Genomic DNA, 22,974 nt, shown 5'->3' on the forward strand with positions numbered 1-22,974 from the left:
GGATTGATTTGGATGTGAACAGTCCAGAATTATACTTCCTTTAGTGTGTCCTATAATAAAAGTTATAATTATTGCATAGGTTACTGCCATGTGCTAAATGAGGAGGTACCACGGCGACTGTAATAAAGTGGGTTATTAGCGGAGAAGGATGCGAGTCCATCACCAGTAATAGGTCCACAACTTCCTCTATAATGGGAGCCGAGTACTTCATTGTAGCAATTGAGTCTTTCGGGGTATCGAAGCAGAGCACCCCAAGACCTGCTCAGAGGAGGTGGGGGGGGGCTAGTACCCCAGGCTCGTTGGTGTGCAACAACTACACTCAAATCATTGCCTAGTCAATGCCTTTTCTTTTAAAAAGGAAAAGTACCATATTACGCACAGACTACTAAATACTACACATACTTTACGAAAAGGTACATTCAGGTAGATGGAAAGACCTTTGGTGACACCCCCATAACATGTTGACACCCCAGCAAGCCATAACCATCATAAATTACAGTTCCCCACCTACACTAGATACTAATTTACAAAGTGAGGGGATTTTATTACCAATAAGGCAGGCCTGGCTTTGTCAGAGTGTTCACTATCAGTAAAGCAAATAATTTTAATAATCCATCATTTCAACACCATTGAGATCCATGGAGACAGTAGCAACATCCAATACTATTCACTAACACATAAAACCTGCACTGTCAATCATGGACACTGCCCGCAGTCTTGTTTCTGCCCTTCAGTGCTGCCACCCCAACTTTAGGACCAACCAACAGAGATCCCTGCACTCCAGGGACCATGCACACAATGACGGGCTCTAGGAGTGTTCTAAAACATGAACCGCCTCTCCTGGGGTGAGGGATTCAATCCAGTGGGAGACGTAAAGCAACTTTTGTAAAAAAAAAATTGGGGGGGCTGGGTACTGAACTGCTTGCAGCCCCCCAAATGGCGTTTAAAAGAGGCTGATGGTGTCCCTGCCCCTTCTTGGGAGAAACTATGCCGAACTAAAGCCCTCCCAGGGGCTTCTGGAGCACTCCCTGGCCTCTCTGATCAATGTTTTATTAGCAGCTTTCTGCTGCATGCCCCAGATCTGTGGCCTGGCGCTGCAGTTCCTTTCATTACAGGATGCCCATGCCCACTTGGGCACCTGGGTGCACAACTGATTGTGGGCCACTGGGGGAGGTTCGAGGACCCCGTAGAAGACCCTGCCAGCTGCCCACATGCCTTCACTGAGCCGGCAACACGGTTTCCTGTTCCGCCCTTGGGCGGGAGCAAACTGCCTGCTTTATGCTCCCTCTGGAGGCAGAAGCAACTCGGCCCGGACTTGCATGGGCTGGGCACTGGCTGGAGGCTGCATTGCAGACCCACCTCGTCCACCCCACCCCCTCAGACTCAGGCACTGGGGCAGGAAATCCACCTGTACTTCTCTTCTTAGAGTTAGTGTCCCTGGGAGATAGGGCAGCAGCCCTGCATCACCGTGCTGCGCACCGGGCCACTGAAGGGGGCATGGAGACAAGAGTATTATGGGGAGTGGGCCCCGTGCACACCCCCTCCCCATCAACATTTACATAAAGAAGGTTCTAGCCACCAGAAGCCATCCCCTCAGACCTTCTGGCCGCTATAGTTTGCTTTTTTGAGTAGCTTGACTTTGCTGCTCTCTTGCCAGACCCTGCTTTGCCTGGACGCCTGACGCCCTCCGGCTCTGGGGGCATCTTTGCAGCCCTTCTGCAGACAATAAGCAGAACACCCTCCGTGCCGCACTCCCCAGGACCCACCGGACACCTGTGTGTCGGCAGAGTAAAGGCCAGAGCGTCATACCACGGCTGCACAGCAGTACCTGATCTTAAAAGGCAGGCACTGGTGTGTAGCACTCTCAGCCCATCCATTCCACAGAATTCACAGCGAGTGAGACCCCCTCACAGTGAGGACGCTCGTCCACTCGGCATCGTGATTAGGGCCGAAATGATCAAACTGGGGTGATCAAAAAGCAAATAATCCAGAGGGCTAAAATAGGTGGAACCCACTTTGCTGCAGCGGCCATCCTCGCATTTATTTGTGGTTTCATTTAGCAAGAGCCAGTTGACACCAGTGTGGCCTAAAGGGGTTACGAGTGGTGAGGTTAATGGAGGGGGCAAGTGGGCGCAGGGCATGCCTGATCCGTGTGCAGGCAAGTCTCCCATGTTGCTTTCTCATGGGCCCCTGGGAAGCGTCTTGCACAGGTCTGGACCATCTACCCCACTAATGGGAGCTAGTGACTCCCCAAATGGTGAAGATGCAAATAAAGAAAAAGGGCCCTGCTAAATGTCCTGTGGGTATATTCAATCGGGAGAAGGATCATAGGCTCCCAAATGAGGGTGCCAAAAAAAGACACGGACATTTGCTCCATTCAACTGAATCCTGTCTCCCATGCATAGATCTGCCACCAGCCTCCTCTCCGTATGTGGTAGTATTAGCTGGAGTACCTAGTCTACAGACTAGTCGGGTGGAGACACACATAGAATTAAGAAATAAAGTATCACACTAGTTATACATCAACAGACCCCTTCCACCCTGGGTGCACAGTGAAATTATCCACATGCGTAGGGTCAGCTGGGTAGGCCATCCAGGGGGATTGTATTCTGATTAACTTTAGGGACAGACGAACGGTCCAGCATATCTTAGGATGGTCTACTCTGTCGACAAGAAAAAAAAATCCAGACACTACCACTCAGCTATTTCTACCACAGGGCACTTTTGAAGAGAGGATGAACCTGATACACAAAAAATGGGAACTGAGGGCGCACCTAGGGGAATCACAGCAAGGCGGCTGGGATAGCGACACTACATCATGCTTCAATATCCCTGTAAGCAATAGATTTAGCCCCCTTGATCTGGTAGATTGACAAACTCCCACAAACGGTGATGGGGATTGTGCGGGTGATCTACATGCAATAGCCTATGGGGGTGGTGGCTGTAGGTTTAGAAACCACCATCCATCCATAGATAATAACCCAATCACCGCAAAAATTAACATAGGTTCTGTTATAGGGAAAAATGAGACCGTCTATACCACCATATCATTAAGGCAGGGGGACCTGTTCAAAGATAATCCAGCCAAGGTTCTAGTGGAGGATTGTAGGGGCCGGACTCAAAACGCAACTAGGAGCATCGGAGGACATGGTGGGGGGGAAGGATGGACTATCAAAGGCCCACCCATTGTGCTTGGGGACACAGCAAGCAATTGATCTGATAGTTCCATCTTCAGATCTCCGAACAAAGACCCAGGACGTTAGACAGACGGGCAACAACCCCCTTGGAGCTTTATGCTCCCCTATAGTTAAAGTGCAGGAATTGTCCAGTAAAATAGGGGACAGTCTGAAGATCTTATCTTGGAATCTAGCAGGTGTTAAAAACAAATTATCCTGCTCAGACTGGGGAGGTTTTATAGATACTTCAAAACAACAAGAGAGAGAGGGTGATAAACTAAGGAACCACTCTTAGTCCCCCTGGGTCGACATAATCGAAACAACAAAAGAGTGTATCCTAAACAAAGGGGAAACGTGTCAGAAAAAGGGGAGTCACTACAGGATGATAAAAGAACCCTCACTCACCAACCTGGTTGGTGACATGCTTCATCATAGGGTCCCCACCAGAGATACCGAATGTATCTCTGGTGTGCTACAACGCTTTGATTATAGCGGAGCGTATTGTGAATCCAGTGTGAAAAGTGAATGGATGGTGATATTTAAAATTAAGGGGAAAGGGTGCCTTTATCCACCCAATATTTTTAATTAGCGGAAGTAAAGGCTCCTGTTAAAAACAAATTAGGTGGATGTCCCTAACTGGAATTAATTTGACCAGTTACATCCAAAAAGTAGCATGTGGTCAACATGTTTCAGCTTCTATTATTTAATTTGGCAAAGCTTTCGTCAGGACCAAAGGAAAACCACGGCGGTATAAGCGCGCTAAGGCTTATCCTAACCTGTGGCTTTTATTGTGTACCATAACGCACGGTTGTGCAGACACCTTCAAGAATTTCTCGAAAGGTCACAAAGTCTGAAAGAATAATAGAAAAATATATGCAATTCTAATTTCAGTCTTATTAGGAGTGATACAACCCAATTCTGACATATCTTACTGCCACTCAACATAATATAGGGCAATTCATTATTACTAAATAGACGTCTCATTTGAATTATTAAACATAATAGGGACCTATGCGTAAGTAAGAAGCGGGAAACATGGGAAATTATCTGCGCGCTTCCCTGTTAAAAAGGGGGTACGCCAGGGATGTGTTCTTGCCCCAACCCTATTTTGTCTTTATATCAATGGGCTCATTGACCATCTTAATAACATTAAGGATAATGATGCCCCGAAATTGGGTTTGGGGAAGATACCCGCGCTGGTGTTTGCGGACAACACCTTGTTGCTGTCTAAAACTCCATCTGGCAGCTAACGCATTTTGGATGGATTTGCCGAGTTTTGTATTAAGCGGGGCTTGGAGATCAATCTAACCAAGACAAAATACATGATCTTCAACCCCCCAAAATTACTCGGCCAAGTCCCTCTCTTGACGGTACACCCCTGGAAAGGGTGAGGACATTTGATTACTTAGGTATTACTTTATCAGAAGATTTTACATGGGAACCCCAAATGGTTAAGGCCAGGCTCAAATTATCACAGACGGTAGGTGGGATAATGAAATTCCATAGGTCAACCACATATAGGTCAGTGGCACCTGCAGTAGAAATATATAAAGCCCAGGCAAGAAGGGCTGCTCTATATGGGGCTGAAATGTGGGGACATATGTCTGCTGCCAACCTCGCAAAAATTGAGAACAATTTTGTGAGACAGATTGTAGGTCTCCCACCCAGTACCCCTTTAGTTCCCCTTCGTATGGACTTGGGGTTGCTGCCCATAAATGAAGAAATTGCCCTGAGGCCCATTACATTTTGGCGTAGGGTGTGGGCGACCCCAGAACTTTCCGCCTACAGAGACGAGCTGAGGGAGATCCTTACTATTAAAACCACAAAAAAAGATTCCGTGGTTACTGTACATCAAGGATCTCTTGGCTAGGCTAGGTAGGCTGGATCTCTGGCTAACCCCAGAGACATCATGCCGATCAACATCTAGACAAGATCTAGTGCACCTCTATAGACAGGCTAACTTGCTGGCCATCTAGGGAAGTGCCATCGGGGGTTCGATGACGGTTGAGTTCTTGCTAGTTAAGGCTGAATATAGGAAAGAAGAGTTCCTGGACTCGATCTATCCCTTGCAGGCCAGGAAACTCTATATGCAATTTAGAGTGGGGAATCTCCCTCTAAATGCCCTTACTAGCAAATGGGCACTAGAGAATAAGAGGACCTGTCCTGCATGCACCCATAGGGAAGAGTCTGAAATACATGTATTATTTTTTTGCCCGGCATACACCTTCCCACGCAAACGCTGGATAATACCAATATGTCGCAATCTTGGGTTTAGGCTACATTTAGAGCCCTTTAGGATACTAAAACACGATACCCATCCCCCAATAGTTTTTGCTCTCTCTCGATTTTTAAATTCGATGTGGTATTTACGCAGGGGCCTCGCAAAGTGATATGTGAATTTCTGTGTACACTACGTACATTTTTAATTCTGATCTAGACTTTAACTTCTTTGAGTGTTTTTATCCTATTTTATGATATTTTTTAATTTTGAGCCATTTTCTGTTCTTAAGACCTATATGTTGAATATAATATGTCCCTTTGACATGTGATGAATTAGCTAAATGAGGCTCTTTTTACATCGTAGATATAGCAAGGGCACGTGTTATAAATGATGGATTCTCTGCATAGTCCATCTTGTAGTATCCTTAGATTCATGTAGTCTTTGACGTCTGATCATCTATGTATACTACAAAGAAACTTTGACAGCATTCATATTTGTATAAATCTTTCTGTAATGATTTTTATAATTAATTAATGATCATGTTTATGGATAATCAAAATCTATACTATTTTTTATGCAACTGGCGGCAGTCTCTGCTTGTTTGTAGTGAAACTGTACACTGTAGTATTTTCTATTCTGTGCTTTTATGGTCTTCGACCGAAATAAAGTTATTTAAGTAAGTGCTACTTACCACAACACTTCAAGGCTTCATCAGGAGTGGTAAGGCCTGTACAACATGCAATTGTAAAACAAAACTATTTCAAGTAAAAAATGAGTATTGAAAAAATGCTTACTGAGAAACAGCACACATTGGCCTTTGTTCTTATTGATAGACATGTTTCAGTCCCTGAACGTCTTGGAGAAAGAACTGTGGCGGGTACTGAACCATGATGAACTATCTTCAATGTGCTATTACGATGTGAACTTATTTCATTACAGGTCTTTGATCAACAATTATTAATGCATACTGTAGGCAACACATAACAGAGAAAGACAGGCACAGAGAGAGATTGCGATAGAGGACGAGAGACAGACAGGCAAGACCATTCTCGCATGGAAAACAGTGTGTGCACTAGAAAGAAGGGAGCCGGACTGCGCTGAAAAGAAGGGTTTACAGTACGTGGCCATCATAGGACCAGTTTGAGGCAATCTGACAATTCCAAACTATTCATTCTTATGTTATTAAGCTAGAAAAACTGCAAAGTATTCTTCTTTTGCTAACACATTAGGAATCACCACACAATTCACTGAATCGTTAATAAGTTAGGCATTGCTCCACCGTTTACTATGTTCTTAGTACACTTTTGATTCTTGTACCATACTCTACAGGATCCTACTTTCGTAACACTCGGAAGACGGTGTTGGACAGGATCAAGTACATTTTTACCTAGTTGATCCATTCATGAATTTTGTGGCAGCTGTAGATGAGTAAAAGTGTGTGGGCACAATGAAGGCACATTGATAGCAAAGACAGACAAGGTAGGGGAATCAGGGATTGTTAAAAAGTTGTTTTTTCCATGAAAACCTTTATTCTCAACCCAGTACACAAAAAAGTAAACTCTGTTTATTCGTGCACACTGCCAGTGCAGAAAGACAATCATGGCCGGTAGGTGTAGCGTGCTGTATGAATGCTGCGATCAGGGAAGATCCGCAGCACATGGAAATCGCTCATGGTCATCGTTTCTTCATCTGCTTTCGCTTTGTCTTCTATTCATCACTCACCATCTCTTCTATCCATCAACCAACATCTCATGCCCACAATTATCTTCCACCAGTGGCCACCTGCTGCCTCCTACACTCATACCCATCATATGCATATCCCCTGGTCTTCATCATCGATCGTTTCAATCTTCTGTAATCACACTCTATTATTATTATTTAGATATTATAGAGCGCATGGCTACCCAGAGGGTTTTCCAGCGCTAATCAGCTAGATACTCTACCATATCGGTCCATCATCTCAATCTAAATAAAGTATCTTTCTTACTCATCAACTCTAGTTTCCAATATCTGCCCTTTCGAACTCTCCTCTAATGATCTATACATCTCAATGATCTCCTCTAGCCATAAGCCTACTTTCTTGATCCTACTGTATTTATACATCTTGTCTATTATTTCCACTGAACTCCTCTCTTGCTTCTGCCATATATGTCTCTTCCATTTATGGATTCAGCTGTTTCTATTATTATCATAATGCATCTCGTCGAATCCTGAACTTCCCCATCCAGCTCATCTGTTCATAAACAGAATCTAATCTTAGATTAATGTCATACTTCTTGCTTGCTTAACTCTGCCATCTCTATCATTCTATTTATTCTGTCTCGTTGTTCATCAACTTATGACCAATGGTCAATTCATCCTCTCAACAATCTATGTAATGGTTGTGCTCTATCACCTTGGGCGCCGCTTTCATTGCATTCATCCCCATCCTCCAATGATCCATTCAGCCATGTTTATTCCTAACATCTCCACCTCTTCTGTTCCTCATCTCAACCAGCTCTATAATCAGCATCCCCGAACCGGTCTGTTCTTCGGTTTAATCACCTCTTTCCTCCCCGTCACGAATCTCAGCTCATCACCTTCGCCATCTTGACCATTTGTCGGGTTCTCGGCGATTGCCGTTTCCCGACATCCCACGAAGCACGCACAACATTGCCGGGATCCTCACTTCCGGCTGGAAGCTGAGCCCCGGTCTAGTTCTTCTCCTGCCACAGGCTGGTCCTGGAAGCACTTCCGGGGTAAACGCCTTATCTCCGCGTTTCCCGCCGGCTCTGTGCTTTGAATTCCAGTTCCGAGGCTTCAGCGACGGAGGAGTGTTTCTGTCCGCTACCAACACGAAGGTACTTACGGTGTTGGGGGTTCCCGCGCAGGAGCGCTCTCGTTCTGGCACCATTGCTGAAGTGCTACAGCTGTAGCATTTCGATCGGCAAAGAAGCAGCGCAGCAGCGTTGTTGAACTTGTTTCTGTGGGTGAGCAGCGCAGGAGCGCCTTACTCACATTTCGTTGTTTTGTTAGCAGCGCAGGAGTTCTTGACTGTGTATTCGGAGAGCGGCGCAGGAGCGCTTTACGTGCTATTTGATACACCGCGCAGGAGCGCTTGTTTGTTTGTTTTGATATACCGCGCAAGAGCGCTTTACGTGCTATTTGATACACCGCGCAGGAGCGCTTTGTTTGTTTGTTTTGATATACCGCGCAGGAGCGCTTTGTTTGTTTATTTTGGGACTACCGCGCAGGAGCGCTTTACTTGTTTACTTTGGGGGAGCCGCGCAGGAGCGCTTTACTTGTTTACTTTGGGGGAGCCGTGCAGGAGCGCTATTATTTGGTTACAGTTAGGGCTTCTGCTGAATCACCTTTAGTAGGAGAGTCTCGCTGGATTCCGGAAACAGAAGCACTGGTGAGTCCCGGCAAGAGAACAGTTGTGTGTGTTTTAGGGATAGTCTGGAATAGCCTGGGGTTAGGTTACCAATCCTGTTATTGTTTGTTTTCCAGCTACCCCGGGATACCCTGCACGCTCCATTCCCATACCACCGCCCTACGTCCTTAATCGGCTCCCATCCTTGTGTCCATCTCATCCCTGTTGAGTTTCCTATCCAAGGGGGGTCAGGTTGGTACACGGACGGGCGCTCTTGTCGTCTCTGCGGAATTACTTCACAAGCAAAGGTAAGTCTTGTGGGGTACCTGACAGAATTCAAAGCCCACGTTTACTATTCCACCCAGACGACATGGGCGACCCGGAAGTCACCTTGCAGGACATAGCAGTCATGTTGGCTGCCATGCAAGCCGAGAACCTTAGTCTACGCCATGATGTAACGTCCATCCAGAGTCACATGGCATCCGGGGTTTCCAGTCCTTGGGGCACTACCCCTAGTTCCAGAGTCATACAAGAAGGGCTGTTGAGGCCGCCTACCTTCACCTTTGGGGGGGCCCCCGCAGCTCCCACTCAGAGCTCCGCCATTCAAGTCGTAACACCTCATCAGGTACAACTGGCACCACCGGAACGCTTCTACGGCGATAGTACCAAGTATGGGATATTCCTCCATCAATGTCACCTACATTTCATGGCCAGAAATACGGCTTTTCCTGATGATGCCTCCAAGGTCGCCTACATCTTATCATACATGGGAGGTGACGCCGCTCAGTGGTCCATTTCGTTTGTAGAAAACGACGATCCCATGCTCCACCACTTGCCGACGTTCACAGAAGCCATGCGGCGGATGTTCGCTCGCCACACCTTTGTGCAGGCCGCAGATAACGAGTTGCTTGGCTTAAAACAAGGCAACCAAGATCTCCTGCATTACATCACCCGTTTCAGCCGGCTGGTCATCGAGGCTAATTGGCCAGAGGACAAGAAGGTGTCAGTCTTCTATCGAGGATTACGTGATGACCTGAAGGACCTCATCGCACAGTTACCCGACCCGCCTGAGGAAATAGGTCCTTTCATCGACTTGGTGGTGAAGATGAATTTTCGTCTCCAGGAAAGAAAGACCGAGAAAGGGAAGGGCAGTGAAAACCGGTTCTTATCCTTTGGAGAAAAAAGCGTTGAGAAAACAAAGGACGAAGCTTCCCCCCAGGGTGAAGCGTCAGAACCCATGCAGATCGGGGGCATACGAGGGCCGTTGACCGCTCACGAGCGAGAAAAGAGAAGGAAGCAGAACCAATGTCTGTATTGTGGGAAAAGCGGACACTTCGTCAGGGAGTGTCCAGTGAAACCCTCTAAATCAAGGGGCAGACGGCCGTTTGCGTTGCCCATCACAAAAGGCGATCAGATGGGAAACGAGACAACCCAGTAGACAAGGGGATCCGTCCTCTGGGTTCTTCGTATCACACTTCAGTGATCCCCGCAGTATTCGATGGCAGTCATCATGTAGGCATCGAAGTCTCCTTACAGAATCAGGCGGGCAGAACCTGGTTGGTAACCGCCATGCTGGATTCCGGTGCGACAGGCAGCTTCATTGACACCGGTTATTCGAGTGCCTTGGGTATACAAACCGTGGCAAAAGAACAACCCGAAGCAGTCAAGGCTGTTGATGGAACGGACTTGACCTCTGGCCCAATCCGACATCAAACCGAAAAGATGTCCATGCTTCTTGCCAACCAACATGCTGAGTCCATCAGTTTTGATGTTATCGACGCTCCGCAATTCAAGGTTATATTGGGGTTGCCGTGGTTGGTGAAGCACAATCCCCGAATCGATTGGGCGGCCAGAATAATTCACCTGGATTCGGAATACTGCTGTGAGACCTGTTATACGAGGGACAATCGTCTGGGGGCTCGCTCGGTGCAGGCGAGATCACTACCCGTTGATGGCATGGGGTCGGTTTCCCACACAACCATACCAGAGGAATATCAGGATCTGGCAGAGGTGTTCGATAAAAAAGGAGCCAACACCCTGCCACCACACCGGTCGTTTGACTGCCGCATAGATTTAATCCCTGGCTCCACGTTGCCATGCAGCAGAATTTATTCTCTCACAGAAAAGGAGAACATCCACCTTCGATCCTATTTGGATGAGTACCTGGATAACGGGTTTATTCGCCATTCCAGGTCTCCGGTTTCCTCTCCTCTTTTCTTCGTGTCGAAGAAGGAAGGTGATCTGAGGACCTGCATTGACTTTCGGGCGATGAACGCCATCACGGTGAAAAACCGGTACCCCCTGCCTTTGATCACCAATCTACTGGATCAAGTAAAAGACGCCTCCATTTATACCAAACTCGACCTGCGGGGTGCCTACCATCTAGTAAGAGTCCGGAAGGGGGACGAATGGAAGACCGCGTTCCGGACGAAGTTCGGTCTCTTCGAATACCAGGTTATGCCTTTCGGACTCTGTAACGCCCCCGCAGCTTTCCAGTACTTCATCGACGAGGTATTGAGGGACTTTATAGATGTCTTCTGTATCGTCTATATAGACGATATCCTGATTTATTCCCGTAACATCGCTGAACACGTGCAGCATGTGCGTTCTGTCCTCCAACAGCTAGGAAGACATCGTTTGTACGTCAAACTGGAGAAGAGCGTCTTTCATGTCACCTCTGTGGAGTTCCTGGGACACATCATAACACCTGAAGGTATCCACATGGACAACAAAAAGGTAGAAGCCATCTTGTCTTGGCCTTCTCCGGAATCCGTAAAAGGGGTTCAGCGGTTCCTAGGCTTTGCCAACTACTACCGCAGGTTCATCACCGGTTTCTCCGCACTGGTAGCTCCCATAACACGCTTGTTACGAAAAGGTGTGCCATTCGGGTGGGAGCAGAACGCTGAGAGGGCCTTCCAAGAACTAAAAAGACGTTTCACCATAGCCCCCGTGCTGGTGCATCCGGACACGGAGCAACCTTTCATCGTGGAAGCAGACGCCTCGAAGGACGCTATAGGAGGGGTGTTGTCCCAACGAAGCACCGACACAGGACAACTACATCCGGTAGCTTTTTATTCCAAAAAATTACAACCAGCGGAACGCAACTACACTGTGTCTGACCGGGAGCTGCTAGCCATCAAAACGGCGTTCGAGGAATGGCGCCACTTCTTGAAGGACGCCAAACACATAGTGACCATCTACACCGACCATCGGAACCTCCAGTTCCTGCGTTCAGCCCGTGCCCTCACAGCCCGACAGTTGCGATGGACCTTATTCTTTAACGAATATAACTTCGTGATCACGTTCCGACCTGGAAAAGACAACGCCAAGGCCGATGCCCTCTCACGGCTGGACGACCATGACGAACCTGCCGAAAACCCCGAGCCGGTTCCCATCATATCTGAAAAACATTTCCAGGGCGTTATAGCATCTACAGACTTCCTAGCTCAAGTAAAGAGGGACGTGAAGCGGTCCGATCCGATAGGCCTGGCCACAGACAGCGATGAGGTGACTTGTGTGGACGGATTGCTGTTCAAAGGGGAACGGTTGTGCTTACCGGGGGTACCAAGTCAACAAAAAGCAGTCCGTATGTGCCATGATCATGTCCTTGCCGGTCATCCTGGCTATCACAAGACACTCGAACTAATACAAAGACAATTTTGGTGGCCAACACTGGTGTCCGACACAAGAACGCATGTAACGAACTGTACCATCTGTCTGTTAGGCAAGAACAGCTCTGAGCCGTCGGTTGGTCTGCTGCGTCCCATTCCGGTGCCACCGTTTCCCTGGCACACCGTCTCCATGGACTTCGTGGTTGACCTTCCCATCACCAAGACTGGACACACCACGGTTCTCACCATAGTCGACCACCTCTCCAAAATGGCGCACTTCGTACCCTTGTTGAAAGTACCCACGGCGAAGGACCTGGCCCTGGTTTTCGTGCACGAGGTGGTTCGCCTCCATGGCATTCCATCTGTGGTCATAACGGACAGGGGCTCGCAGTTCGTATCCCGTTTCTGGAAAGAAGTATGCAGACTCCTCGAGATGGACGTGCGCTTATCCTCAGCGTACCATCCCCAGACCGATGGTCAGGCCGAGAGAACAAACCACACTATAGAGCAGTATCTCCGATGTCTGTTGCTGATGGTAGAGAAGGAATGGTCTGCGGTACTATGGTTAGCAGAATATGCATACAACAACAGCAAGCATTCGGCCATTGGCATGTCCCCCTTCTTTTGTCTCCATGGTCGTCACCCTCGCACATCTGCTTGGGAAGTCCCCCGGGACAGCCAGTTGCCTACGGTGCGCGCCTATCATGAGACTCTACATAGACTATGGCAGCAGGCGCGCTTTGAGTTGGCCAAGGCGAAGGACGCCTACAAGGCGCATGCGGACGCCCACAGACAGAAGGAGCCTGAATACAGAGTGGGTGACAGTGTGTGGCTTTCGATTCGGCACATCAATGTGCATGGTCCCAAGAAACTGTTGCCCCGTTTTGTGGGTCCCTTTGCCATCGACAAGGTGGTTAACCCTGTGGCCATGAGGCTCTCGCTCCCATCACACATGCGGATTCACCCTGTATTCCATGTGTCCCTTCTGCGGGCGGTCCGCTCTGACAACCCAATCCCCTCTCCTCCTTCTCCTGTGGTGGTGGCGGGCCATGTTGAATATGAGGTCAGGGCCATCTTGGGGTCTCGCCGGGTGCGAGGTAAGCTTTTCTATCTGGTGGACTGGAAGGGTTACGGTCCGGACGAGCGGTCTTGGGAGCCCTTGTCCCATGTGCGCCATGCTCCCGTTCTGATCCGTGCTTTTCATCTCAGTCACCCCCTGTGCCCTCGCCCTGCTTGTCCCTTCTAGGTCCGGGGGGTTCGGGGGGGGGGGGGGGGGGGGGGAGTCTTTTGGGAGGGGGTTCTGTCGGGTTCTCGGCGATTGCCGTTTCCCGACATCCCACGAAGCACGCACAACATTGCCGGGATCCTCACTTCCGGCTGGAAGCTGAGCCCCGGTCTAGTTCTTCTCCTGCCACAGGCTGGTCCTGGAAGCACTTCCGGGGTAAACGCCTTATCTCCGCGTTTCCCGCCGGCTCTGTGCTTTGAATTCCAGTTCCGAGGCTTCAGCGACGGAGGAGTGTTTCTGTCCGCTACCAACACGAAGGTACTTACGGTGTTGGGGGTTCCCGCGCAGGAGCGCTCTCGTTCTGGCACCATTGCTGAAGTGCTACAGCTGTAGCATTTCGATCGGCAAAGAAGCAGCGCAGCAGCGTTGTTGAACTTGTTTCTGTGGGTGAGCAGCGCAGGAGCGCCTTACTCACATTTCGTTGTTTTGTTAGCAGCGCAGGAGTTCTTGACTGTGTATTCGGAGAGCGGCGCAGGAGCGCTTTACGTGCTATTTGATACACCGCGCAGGAGCGCTTGTTTGTTTGTTTTGATATACCGCGCAAGAGCGCTTTACGTGCTATTTGATACACCGCGCAGGAGCGCTTTGTTTGTTTGTTTTGATATACCGCGCAGGAGCGCTTTGTTTGTTTATTTTGGGACTACCGCGCAGGAGCGCTTTACTTGTTTACTTTGGGGGAGCCGCGCAGGAGCGCTTTACTTGTTTACTTTGGGGGAGCCGTGCAGGAGCGCTATTATTTGGTTACAGTTAGGGCTTCTGCTGAATCACCTTTAGTAGGAGAGTCTCGCTGGATTCCGGAAACAGAAGCACTGGTGAGTCCCGGCAAGAGAACAGTTGTGTGTGTTTTAGGGATAGTCTGGAATAGCCTGGGGTTAGGTTACCAATCCTGTTATTGTTTGTTTTCCAGCTACCCCGGGATACCCTGCACGCTCCATTCCCATACCACCGCCCTACGTCCTTAATCGGCTCCCATCCTTGTGTCCATCTCATCCCTGTTGAGTTTCCTATCCAAGGGGGGTCAGGTTGGTACACGGACGGGCGCTCTTGTCGTCTCTGCGGAATTACTTCACAAGCAAAGGTAAGTCTTGTGGGGTACCTGACACCATTAATGACATTCTCCTAGAGTATTAATCAAGTCAGCCACCTCTAACATCACTGTTGTCAATGTCATCTATTCAACAATTCAATTTCCTCTATCTTCCCCTTCAACCATCGTATCGAGTCATCAATTTGATCACTTCTGTCTCCCCCTCGCCTGCTCTATAAGCTACTTAATATTCATCTCTCCTGCCCTTCAACTCAACCATGAATATTCTCAGCTCTATCCACCTACTGTGCCTTTTCTGTATGGATCTATGTTCTCATCTATTCTTGGGATCTTCTGTGTGTTACCTAAAGAGGATTCTCAAACAGTATTGAGTTACTTGGATTCAAATGCCTGACATAAATTCTCATCCACCCATCAATTCATGACCTGAAGTGCAATTAACAAGTGTCTGATAGATGGAAAGGATGATATTTCAGTCAATGTCGCCAGAGAGGGCAGCTGTGTATCCTGAAAGGGTACAGCATCTCTAGGTAAGTACTCCACAGTCCATCCACAGACTCTGCAAGAGGACTACTAGAAAGAGAAACTCCCCTTTCAATCAACAGAAGTCAGTTCACAGTCACCTTTGATGAATCACGCATCCAATCGCTCGATTATCACCAGGTGCTTCCGATTTGTGCAAAAAAGCAAATTGACTAATCAGGAAAGGCGGGGACCTGCTCTGAGGCCAAAGGAAGCCTACACTTGGTCAGTGACGAAACATGAAGTCTGTCTTAGTGGAACATGGACAAAGACACCGTGACACAAAGACCTTTGCAAGGAAGGGTGCCAGCAGGGTGTAGGTCCATAAGGTCATCAGCTTCCAATTGCCACTATCCATAAGACGATGTTCGCATTTCAAAGAAAGGTCTTTCCTAAATGACCTCACAACAAAGAAGAAATTGCTCAGCTGTGAAGAGTCCCTTTAACTTCATGTGTTGCAGTCAAAAGCGCACACACTATGTTCACATCATGACTTGAGTCAAACTGGTGGTTTAGAGCATGGTTTATCCTGACTGCAGCAGCATCCTTCCATCTTCTCCAAACCTCTCTAAGTGCTCGTGTGTTTGTGGTCCATCCACTCATAACAGGACAAATTTACTCCACATCTGCAGGAGAGAGACCTTACTCAACCCAATGAAGGTTAACACGGCACTCACTCATTTTGACAATGTTTGTAGTCACCTTTAATCCAGTAACAGACCTGGGCATATTTCATCGCTGTGAAGCGCACTGCCACATTGTAATCTTGTTGCTCGCCATCCACCTCCAGCCACTGGTGGCCTGAGAAGATCCCGATGACCTTCCTCTCCCATTTCTTTTTCCCAGCGTCCCAGACTTTGCCATAAACCCCAGAGCCACTGGCACCTGGACGGGCATCACAATGCTGGTAGATGAGGTGAGCGGACTCATCTTCCACGCCACAGAAGCGGTAGACCAGCTCTCCAGCGCGGTCGCTGTCGAAGCCAGAGAAATGGATCCTCTTGCCGGCCATGTCTTCCACCGGAGGGGCAACTGTAAGCTTCATGAAAGGGTGCTCATGTGGCTTCCGCAACTCAAGCAAGGAGTAGTCATAGTCCATGCTGAGGTCACTGGGCCCCCTTATCCATCCTTTGGGCACCTGTGTGCGCTTCACCCGCACCCACCGCATAACCAACTTGTCCGGCTGCGTCATGTTCTTCGAGCTTTTATGTGGTACCAAAAAGCCCACTTTGATCCTTCCTGCACCCTTGACGTACTCCTTGCCATCATGGACGCAGTGTGCTGCTGTAAGGACATGTTTTTCTGACACCAGAATCCCAGTGCAGCCTGTGGAGATCCTCACCGTTGTGGAGAATGGATAGTCCAGTAGGAAACGCTTGCTGCTGATGGAGAACCGCCCGTCTGTGCCGTAGATGTGCCGTTTGTGGCGCACATGCCTCCTGGTGCGCTTCCTGCTCCACCCATCTGATGTGGTGTTGCCCGGATTGATGCCCTGCAGCCCCACAGTAGTGAGGGTGCGGGAGCCATTGGCGTAGACGGTCTCGTAGGAGAGGTATTCTTGGAAGTCCTGGGGAGACAGCCCAGTCTCGCGTCTCGCACACTCCTCGTCACAGTACGTTGTGAGGTCCAGGATGGGCTTCGCTATGAAGCGTGGCCGGTCCAGAGGCAGAGTAGACTGGGGTATGAAGGCTGGAATGTGATCCTGGGGTGTTACCAAGACATCGGTGGAGAAACCGTGCAGGCCTTGTCTGCAGTGGATCAAGAGGAAGGTGGCGAGGATCTCAAGGAGGCTCATGGTGCAGGCCCTACAAATCGAAGAAAAAAACATGTAAGACAAACACCAAATGCACTGCAATTACATAGTCTAATCACTTAAAAACAATACTAATTGAAAAATGTGGTCAACCATATGTCCACTTCTTCTTAACTGAGCTTGGCTACAACAGATTTGTTACTGTCCAAGTCAAACTCTCCCGGATCTGATCGAGCTTTTCCTAACCCTGTCAGACCGTCCATTGAGGGTCAGCTGTGTAGAACAAGTAGTGTTACTAAGACAATGCCAAAAAATAACAGCACTGTGGCAAGGAAGGCAAAGCCAGAGCTTAATTTGGGGAAAAAATAAGTGCCAGGGCTCTCGCCAGGAGGCCACTGCAGCCTGCACCACCCCTTGCACCTGCCAGCGCTGCGGCTGCTGGTGACAGCACCAACACAACTACTATTATACGCCTTCAAGTGTGACAATTCAGACTAGTCCAGCCCCCAAGGCTACAAGAATGATTTGGGGGCAGGTATTAGTCATTTTAAGGTATACTGAATTGACAAACAACTTGTGCTGTGCTCGTCTCTCACCTAAATAAACAGCGCCACCATGTGTTGGACCGTCATATGCGCCGGTGTTGACAAATTAAGTGCTGGTGCCCAGGACCTAAAACCACAGTCTCAAATTAAGCACTGACTGGCAAACACAGAAAGCACAATCAATTGATAAGCATTGCAAAAGAAATATCGGCTTGACCTTTCACCATTTTCATGTGGGGTTTCAGGCAAGGATCCAGACCAAGTAGAAGGGGGAGCTGTGGAAATGTTCCTTGAGGTTAAACCTACTGCCAGCTGTAACCTGAACCTGGGGTCAGTGAAATCCACTCACCGAACCACAGGAAATGTACGTCCTCCTCTCAGGTATCGCCCTCCCTACTGCCTGGCTTGTCCTCTCCTTGTGACCTTGAGTTTCAGCTTGAGAGAGAAGGCCAGGACTGCCATAGGCGAGTTACTGTTCACTATTCACTGCCCTCTGGTGGTGAACTATGGAGCTGCAGAAGAGGCCTGCAGGTCACAGCAAGCACCAGTGACCTCCCTTCAAATCTGAAGGAACAGCATATATTGGAAACTTGAATCATGACCACCAAGGAACGAAAGTATACATTTATCCTGCACAGCACAGAGCACCTGCAGGCCTTTCCTGGGTGATTTCACTGCCACAATCAAGCCACAAGCATACACTGTGCATGTCCGAGTTTTCACCAAAGACGGCCCAATTCCTTGCAGGGTTTCCAAATATCAAACCAGAGGAGCTACAATACAGTGCTACTCACAGCAGCATCACAAACAAAGCGGGGCAGGCTTTAATGTAAATAAAAGAATAACCCAGTGTTCACACCACAGACTTAGAGGTACAACATGCCTCCCAATGTTGGTGCTAGGTACCTTTTGTCACATGTTGTGCCTGACATCAATATGGCATTCTGTCCATATCTCGAGACAGGAGTTATATCTGGTCATCCTTCTGCGACAGGAATCCCGGTCTCGACATATGGGCATGACACCATGGGACAATGTACAGCAGTACACGGCAGGTTAATGCACGAGCCCAGAAGCGACACAGTCTACCCCCTATGCACTGGACTCGTTTATGAAGCCTTTTTTGTCCTCCTAACAAACACCTGGCAAGGAAACAGAGGTTCCCGTTGGCTTCGCCCTGACACTCCAGTGCCTACATGTGTAGTTCACGTGGGCACATGTGCTAGCTGAGAAGCTGTAGGAAGGCGGCAGTAGTGAACGATACTCCCTTCACTTCACCTCTGTACCATGAACTTGTAGGAGGCGTCCCACTCACCCGCGACCCAATGTAGGAAGGAAACAAGTCCTACACGCTGTTGAGCATGTAAGTGGTACTACAGGTTTACTGTGTGGCCGCCTCACAGGTGATACATGTCCTGATGGCCTGTCCACAGCTTCCCTGCTGCGACTGCCAGCGTCACCGCTGCATCTTCACGCGGAGGCTGGCGATCCACGGCTTGCCCACTCATGGCACGGCACGTTTAAAGGGGACTTGGGAGCCAATCACTAAACACCACCATCCACCTTAACCCAGGGGCTCACACCTCATTAAAATGAGTAGTGCTGGGAATATAATCAGAGTAGGGTGCTGCCCAGAGCTGCCAGTTTACGGCTGTTTTAGGAGTTGCAAAACCCTTTTTGGAAGACAAGAATTTCTTGTCAAAATAAGACCCATGGTTCACTTATAAGAAGTTACCTCTGAATGTATAGGAGTTAATAGGCAGCACACAAAGAGCATATGTGTTTTAATTTTGTATGAAAAGGTAACCCTGAGTGACTTGTGTAGTATTAGGTCACCAACAGGTCTTACATATGTCTGGATGCGGTGAACAGTCAGTCATGAGATCAGCAGTGGATGACTGTCAGCACATGGTCAAGGTGACTGCCTCGCGGGAGGATAAGAAGGAAGTCATCAGGTTTTAAGGTGTCCCTCACTTCATGTCACTGGTGTTCAGCCACTTTAAAGAAACAGGATCAGTCTGTGGTGCAAGCATGAAACCAGAACTCAACAAACCTACGCGTACATCTGTCTCTAAGACACAGGCGAAGACTACAATGCAAGCATGTAACCAGAACTCAACAAACCTATGTGCACATCTGCCACTAAGATGCAGGCGTAGCCAGTGGTGCATGTAACCAGAACTCAACAGACCTATGTGCACCTCTGCCTGTAAGACGCAGGCGTACCCTACGGCGCATGTAACCAGAACTCAACAAACCTATGTGTACATCTGTCTCTAAGACGCAGGCGTAGACTACAATGCAAGCATGTAACCAGAACTCAACAATCCTATGCAGGCTCAGCCGTGTTGCACATGCAAGTACATCACCTTCGTGTGAAGCCGTTCAGTGACTAAGGTCAGAATTATAGTTAGGTGGGCTTATGTGGAACAACTCTTTTTGTAGGTCCTGTTCTTGAGCACAGGATCAAGGGATGGCTTAGTGCATGTGTGACCCCCTGTGTAGCTACCCCACAGTCATGAACACCCTTTTTTATAGCTTTGAACAGACTCCCACAAGTTTCTGCATCTGTATTCGGACCCTTTGGGTACACCATGATGTTCAGGTCACAGGCTCCACAGGCTCCACCTTAAGCGCAATTGAGTGGGAAAACCCACCACTGGCCTCTGTGGAGCCACCTGCAGGGCACAGATTTGGCCTTTGTGGAACATGCGATACCCCCCAAAGGAATGGCTGCCACCACCTGCATGGTGCATAAGAAAATATGCAAGTTTGATAAATAGACTATGATTTCATCTGTGGTTGTACCCATTGGCACCAGGGCATTAAAGGCCGCATTCCCCCTAATACCGCGGTGATTGCTACTCTGTGCTGTGAAATGCGACACTAGGGCCGTGATATTGTGTTTATCGGTTCAGTGATCCTTGCATTAGTGAAGTCCATATTTACATTATTAAGAGTCACCAATGAATTTCCGCTCGGAGTGTACTCTTAATCAGCAGCGGAAGGCCAGTTAGTGCCCCGATAGTTCACCAGAACCCACAAAAGCATTAATAAATATGACTTTGAGCTTTCCGTCGTGCATGTACCCTTTTGCATGGGGCAAGGAAGACGCAAGGCCCTCATAAATTTGCCCATTTATTTACAAAATAAAATATGGCTCTTCAAAAGATTATGTGGCTCTTACCTATTTAAAGAAGAAAAAGAAACCAGAAAAGGGCTCAAAATTAATTGAGGTTAAATATAAAAACCGCAAATGTTCAAAGTAGCTTTACAAGTAAGTACTTATCCCAACACAGGTGAGGCAGATCACATAAACCACCCTTTTGATGGCATGTATTATGTAAACATTGTCAGCCAGCCTGGGTGGGACAGGTGCAGGCTCTGAACACGCAGGGTACAGTGGTGAACCCAGTGCCTCCTGCACAGACCTCAAAACAGAGAAAAATCGAATATCAAATCACCTGCAAAGCATATGCTCTGTACAACAGACTACAGCACAGCAGCGCGCACCGTAATATAACACAGACTGAAAGTGCTGAGGCTCACAGGTGGGAAGGTTGAAAGAAGCACCACATGTGTGGGCGCAGTATAGGATGATTGTGGACAATAGTACATCGGACCCGCCTAAGGCACGTTAGAAGCTTCCCTGGACCTGGCCTCGTGTCGGCTGCAAGCCGAGAACACAAGACATCACAAAGGAAAAATACTACATTGAGCTATTGCTGTCTTTTGTACAAGGCACACAGGTAGTGTTCCTTTGTTTTAAGACTTCTGTAAAGTTTATTCAAATCGGACTTCAGAATTCTAGGGCAATGCACAGCGTTTCTACTTCCAAAACTAAAGACATATTTCTGAATATCTGCATTCTTTAGAGATAACTTTACGTCTGTTTATTCCTTTCTTTTAAGGAAAGCAAATATAAAGAGAGCTGCCCTTGACAAATTAAAGAGCAGTAATTGGTCAGATTAAGCACTTCCCGTAAGAGGCTGCTGACCTTGAATTGTCCTGGAGCACACATGGGAAGCTGCGAGAAGGAATGCTTCCAGAAGCCCTCTTGCCTGCGGCGGTGCCACTGCACCTGCTGCACCACCAGGCGCCGAGCCCTGGATGGAAAGCTTCTCATGGGGTTTCCTCTGAGGGGGTTGCTTCACCACACTAGCCCTGCATGAAACCAAGGGCGGGCAGCGATTAAAAGACGGACACCAGGAGCTGGTGTACGGGGAGTGCGAGAGGACAAAAGTGGGCAGTATCGGCTACAGAAACGGGAGGGCGCGTGCACAGGGTGCGCGGGAGGTCGCGTGCACAGGGTGCGCGGGAGGTCGCGTGCACAGGGTCCGCAGCACGCCCCGCGCAGCTCCTTCCGTACCGTCAGACTGACGCAGTCCGCTGTGCCTGGTTAGACCCGAAAGTGGGCGGAGCCCAAGGCTGAGGAAGATAGTTAGGAAACGCTCATCTTTAAGAACTAGATTACACATGGTAACATTGTGGATGATACATGTATCCATGTCAGCATTACATGTGAATGCACCCATGACAAAATTGCTTGTAAATGTACTCATACCAATATTGCGTATGTACACACAGAGAACAACATTGCGTGTATACGCACACTTGCCAACATTATGTGTGAACGTACACATGCCACCATCGCATGGGAGGGAGGGAGCTTTTGCGCATTCATCAAAAATGTGCATTACTAACAATCTGCAAAATATTAAATTACACCTGATTTCACACATATCTTAATATGAAACTATTGCCATTGAAACGAATTTGCTAGGATCTGTTAAAGTGGGTTTTCTTTGCTTATGCCAAGTAGCAGTACTTTATTTGTAAAAACAATAAGTGCCAGGGCCCTGGTCAGGAGGCAAACACAGCTTGCATCACCCATTGCCCCTGCCAGCGCTGCCAATGACAGTACCAACACAACTACTATCACAATGCTGCAAGCGTGACAATTCAGACTGGTTGAGAACCCCCAAATCAGACTGGTTGAGAACCTCCAAAGCTATAAGAATGGCGTAGGTGGCTGGTATTAGTTGTTTTTAATGTATATTGAATTAATAAACATCTGTTGTCTTGCTAATATTTTAATTGCGCAAACAGCGCCACCATGTGACAGCTGACATAGGTGCAGGTGTTGACAATTAAGTGCCAGTGTGGAGCACCGGAAACCACCGGCTCAAATTAAGCACTACTAACTAGGCCAGCGGTACTCAAAGTACGGCCCGCGGGCCAGTTGCGGCCCGCCAGCCCTTTCCATGCGGCCCTCGTGTAAAACAACAGACAGTTGGCAATCAACTGCAATTCCGCCTGTTGTTAATCCTCGGGGGCCGCATTCACTGGGTAAGGGATGAAAGAGGCATGCGCAAAACCAGTGCCTCGCAAGCAGAGGCGTAACTAGAGCCAAATTTCGGCGGGGGGGGGGGGCTTGAATCTTTAAGCTATAGGCAGAGTG

General features: G+C 48.4%; 1 protein-coding gene across 4 annotated transcripts in view; it reads right to left on the minus strand.

The window, feature by feature from the left end:
* Positions 1–22,974, minus strand: part of LOC146829692 (serine protease 23-like) — a 1,412,546-nt gene that overhangs the window by 1,326,267 nt on the left and 63,305 nt on the right. Inside the window, exons 1-2 of one of the 4 annotated variants that reach the window (XM_085608398.1) lie at positions 21,511–21,852; positions 13,111–17,020 (exon numbers count right to left, since the gene is read on the minus strand). The exons of 2 other annotated variants lie outside the window; for them this stretch is intronic. In XM_085608398.1, coding sequence (XP_085464524.1) covers positions 15,889–17,010 — 1,122 coding nt within the window. In that variant the 5' untranslated portion in view covers positions 17,011–17,020; positions 21,511–21,852 and the 3' untranslated portion in view covers positions 13,111–15,888. Of the gene's footprint in view, positions 1–13,110; positions 17,021–21,510; positions 21,853–22,974 lie in introns of those variants that run through there. One more of the 4 variants, XM_085608397.1, reaches the window with a different exon arrangement.

Source organism: Triturus cristatus, chromosome 5_2 (genome assembly GCF_964204655.1).
Source record: "Triturus cristatus chromosome 5_2, aTriCri1.1, whole genome shotgun sequence".
NCBI lineage: Eukaryota > Metazoa > Chordata > Amphibia > Caudata > Salamandridae > Triturus > Triturus cristatus.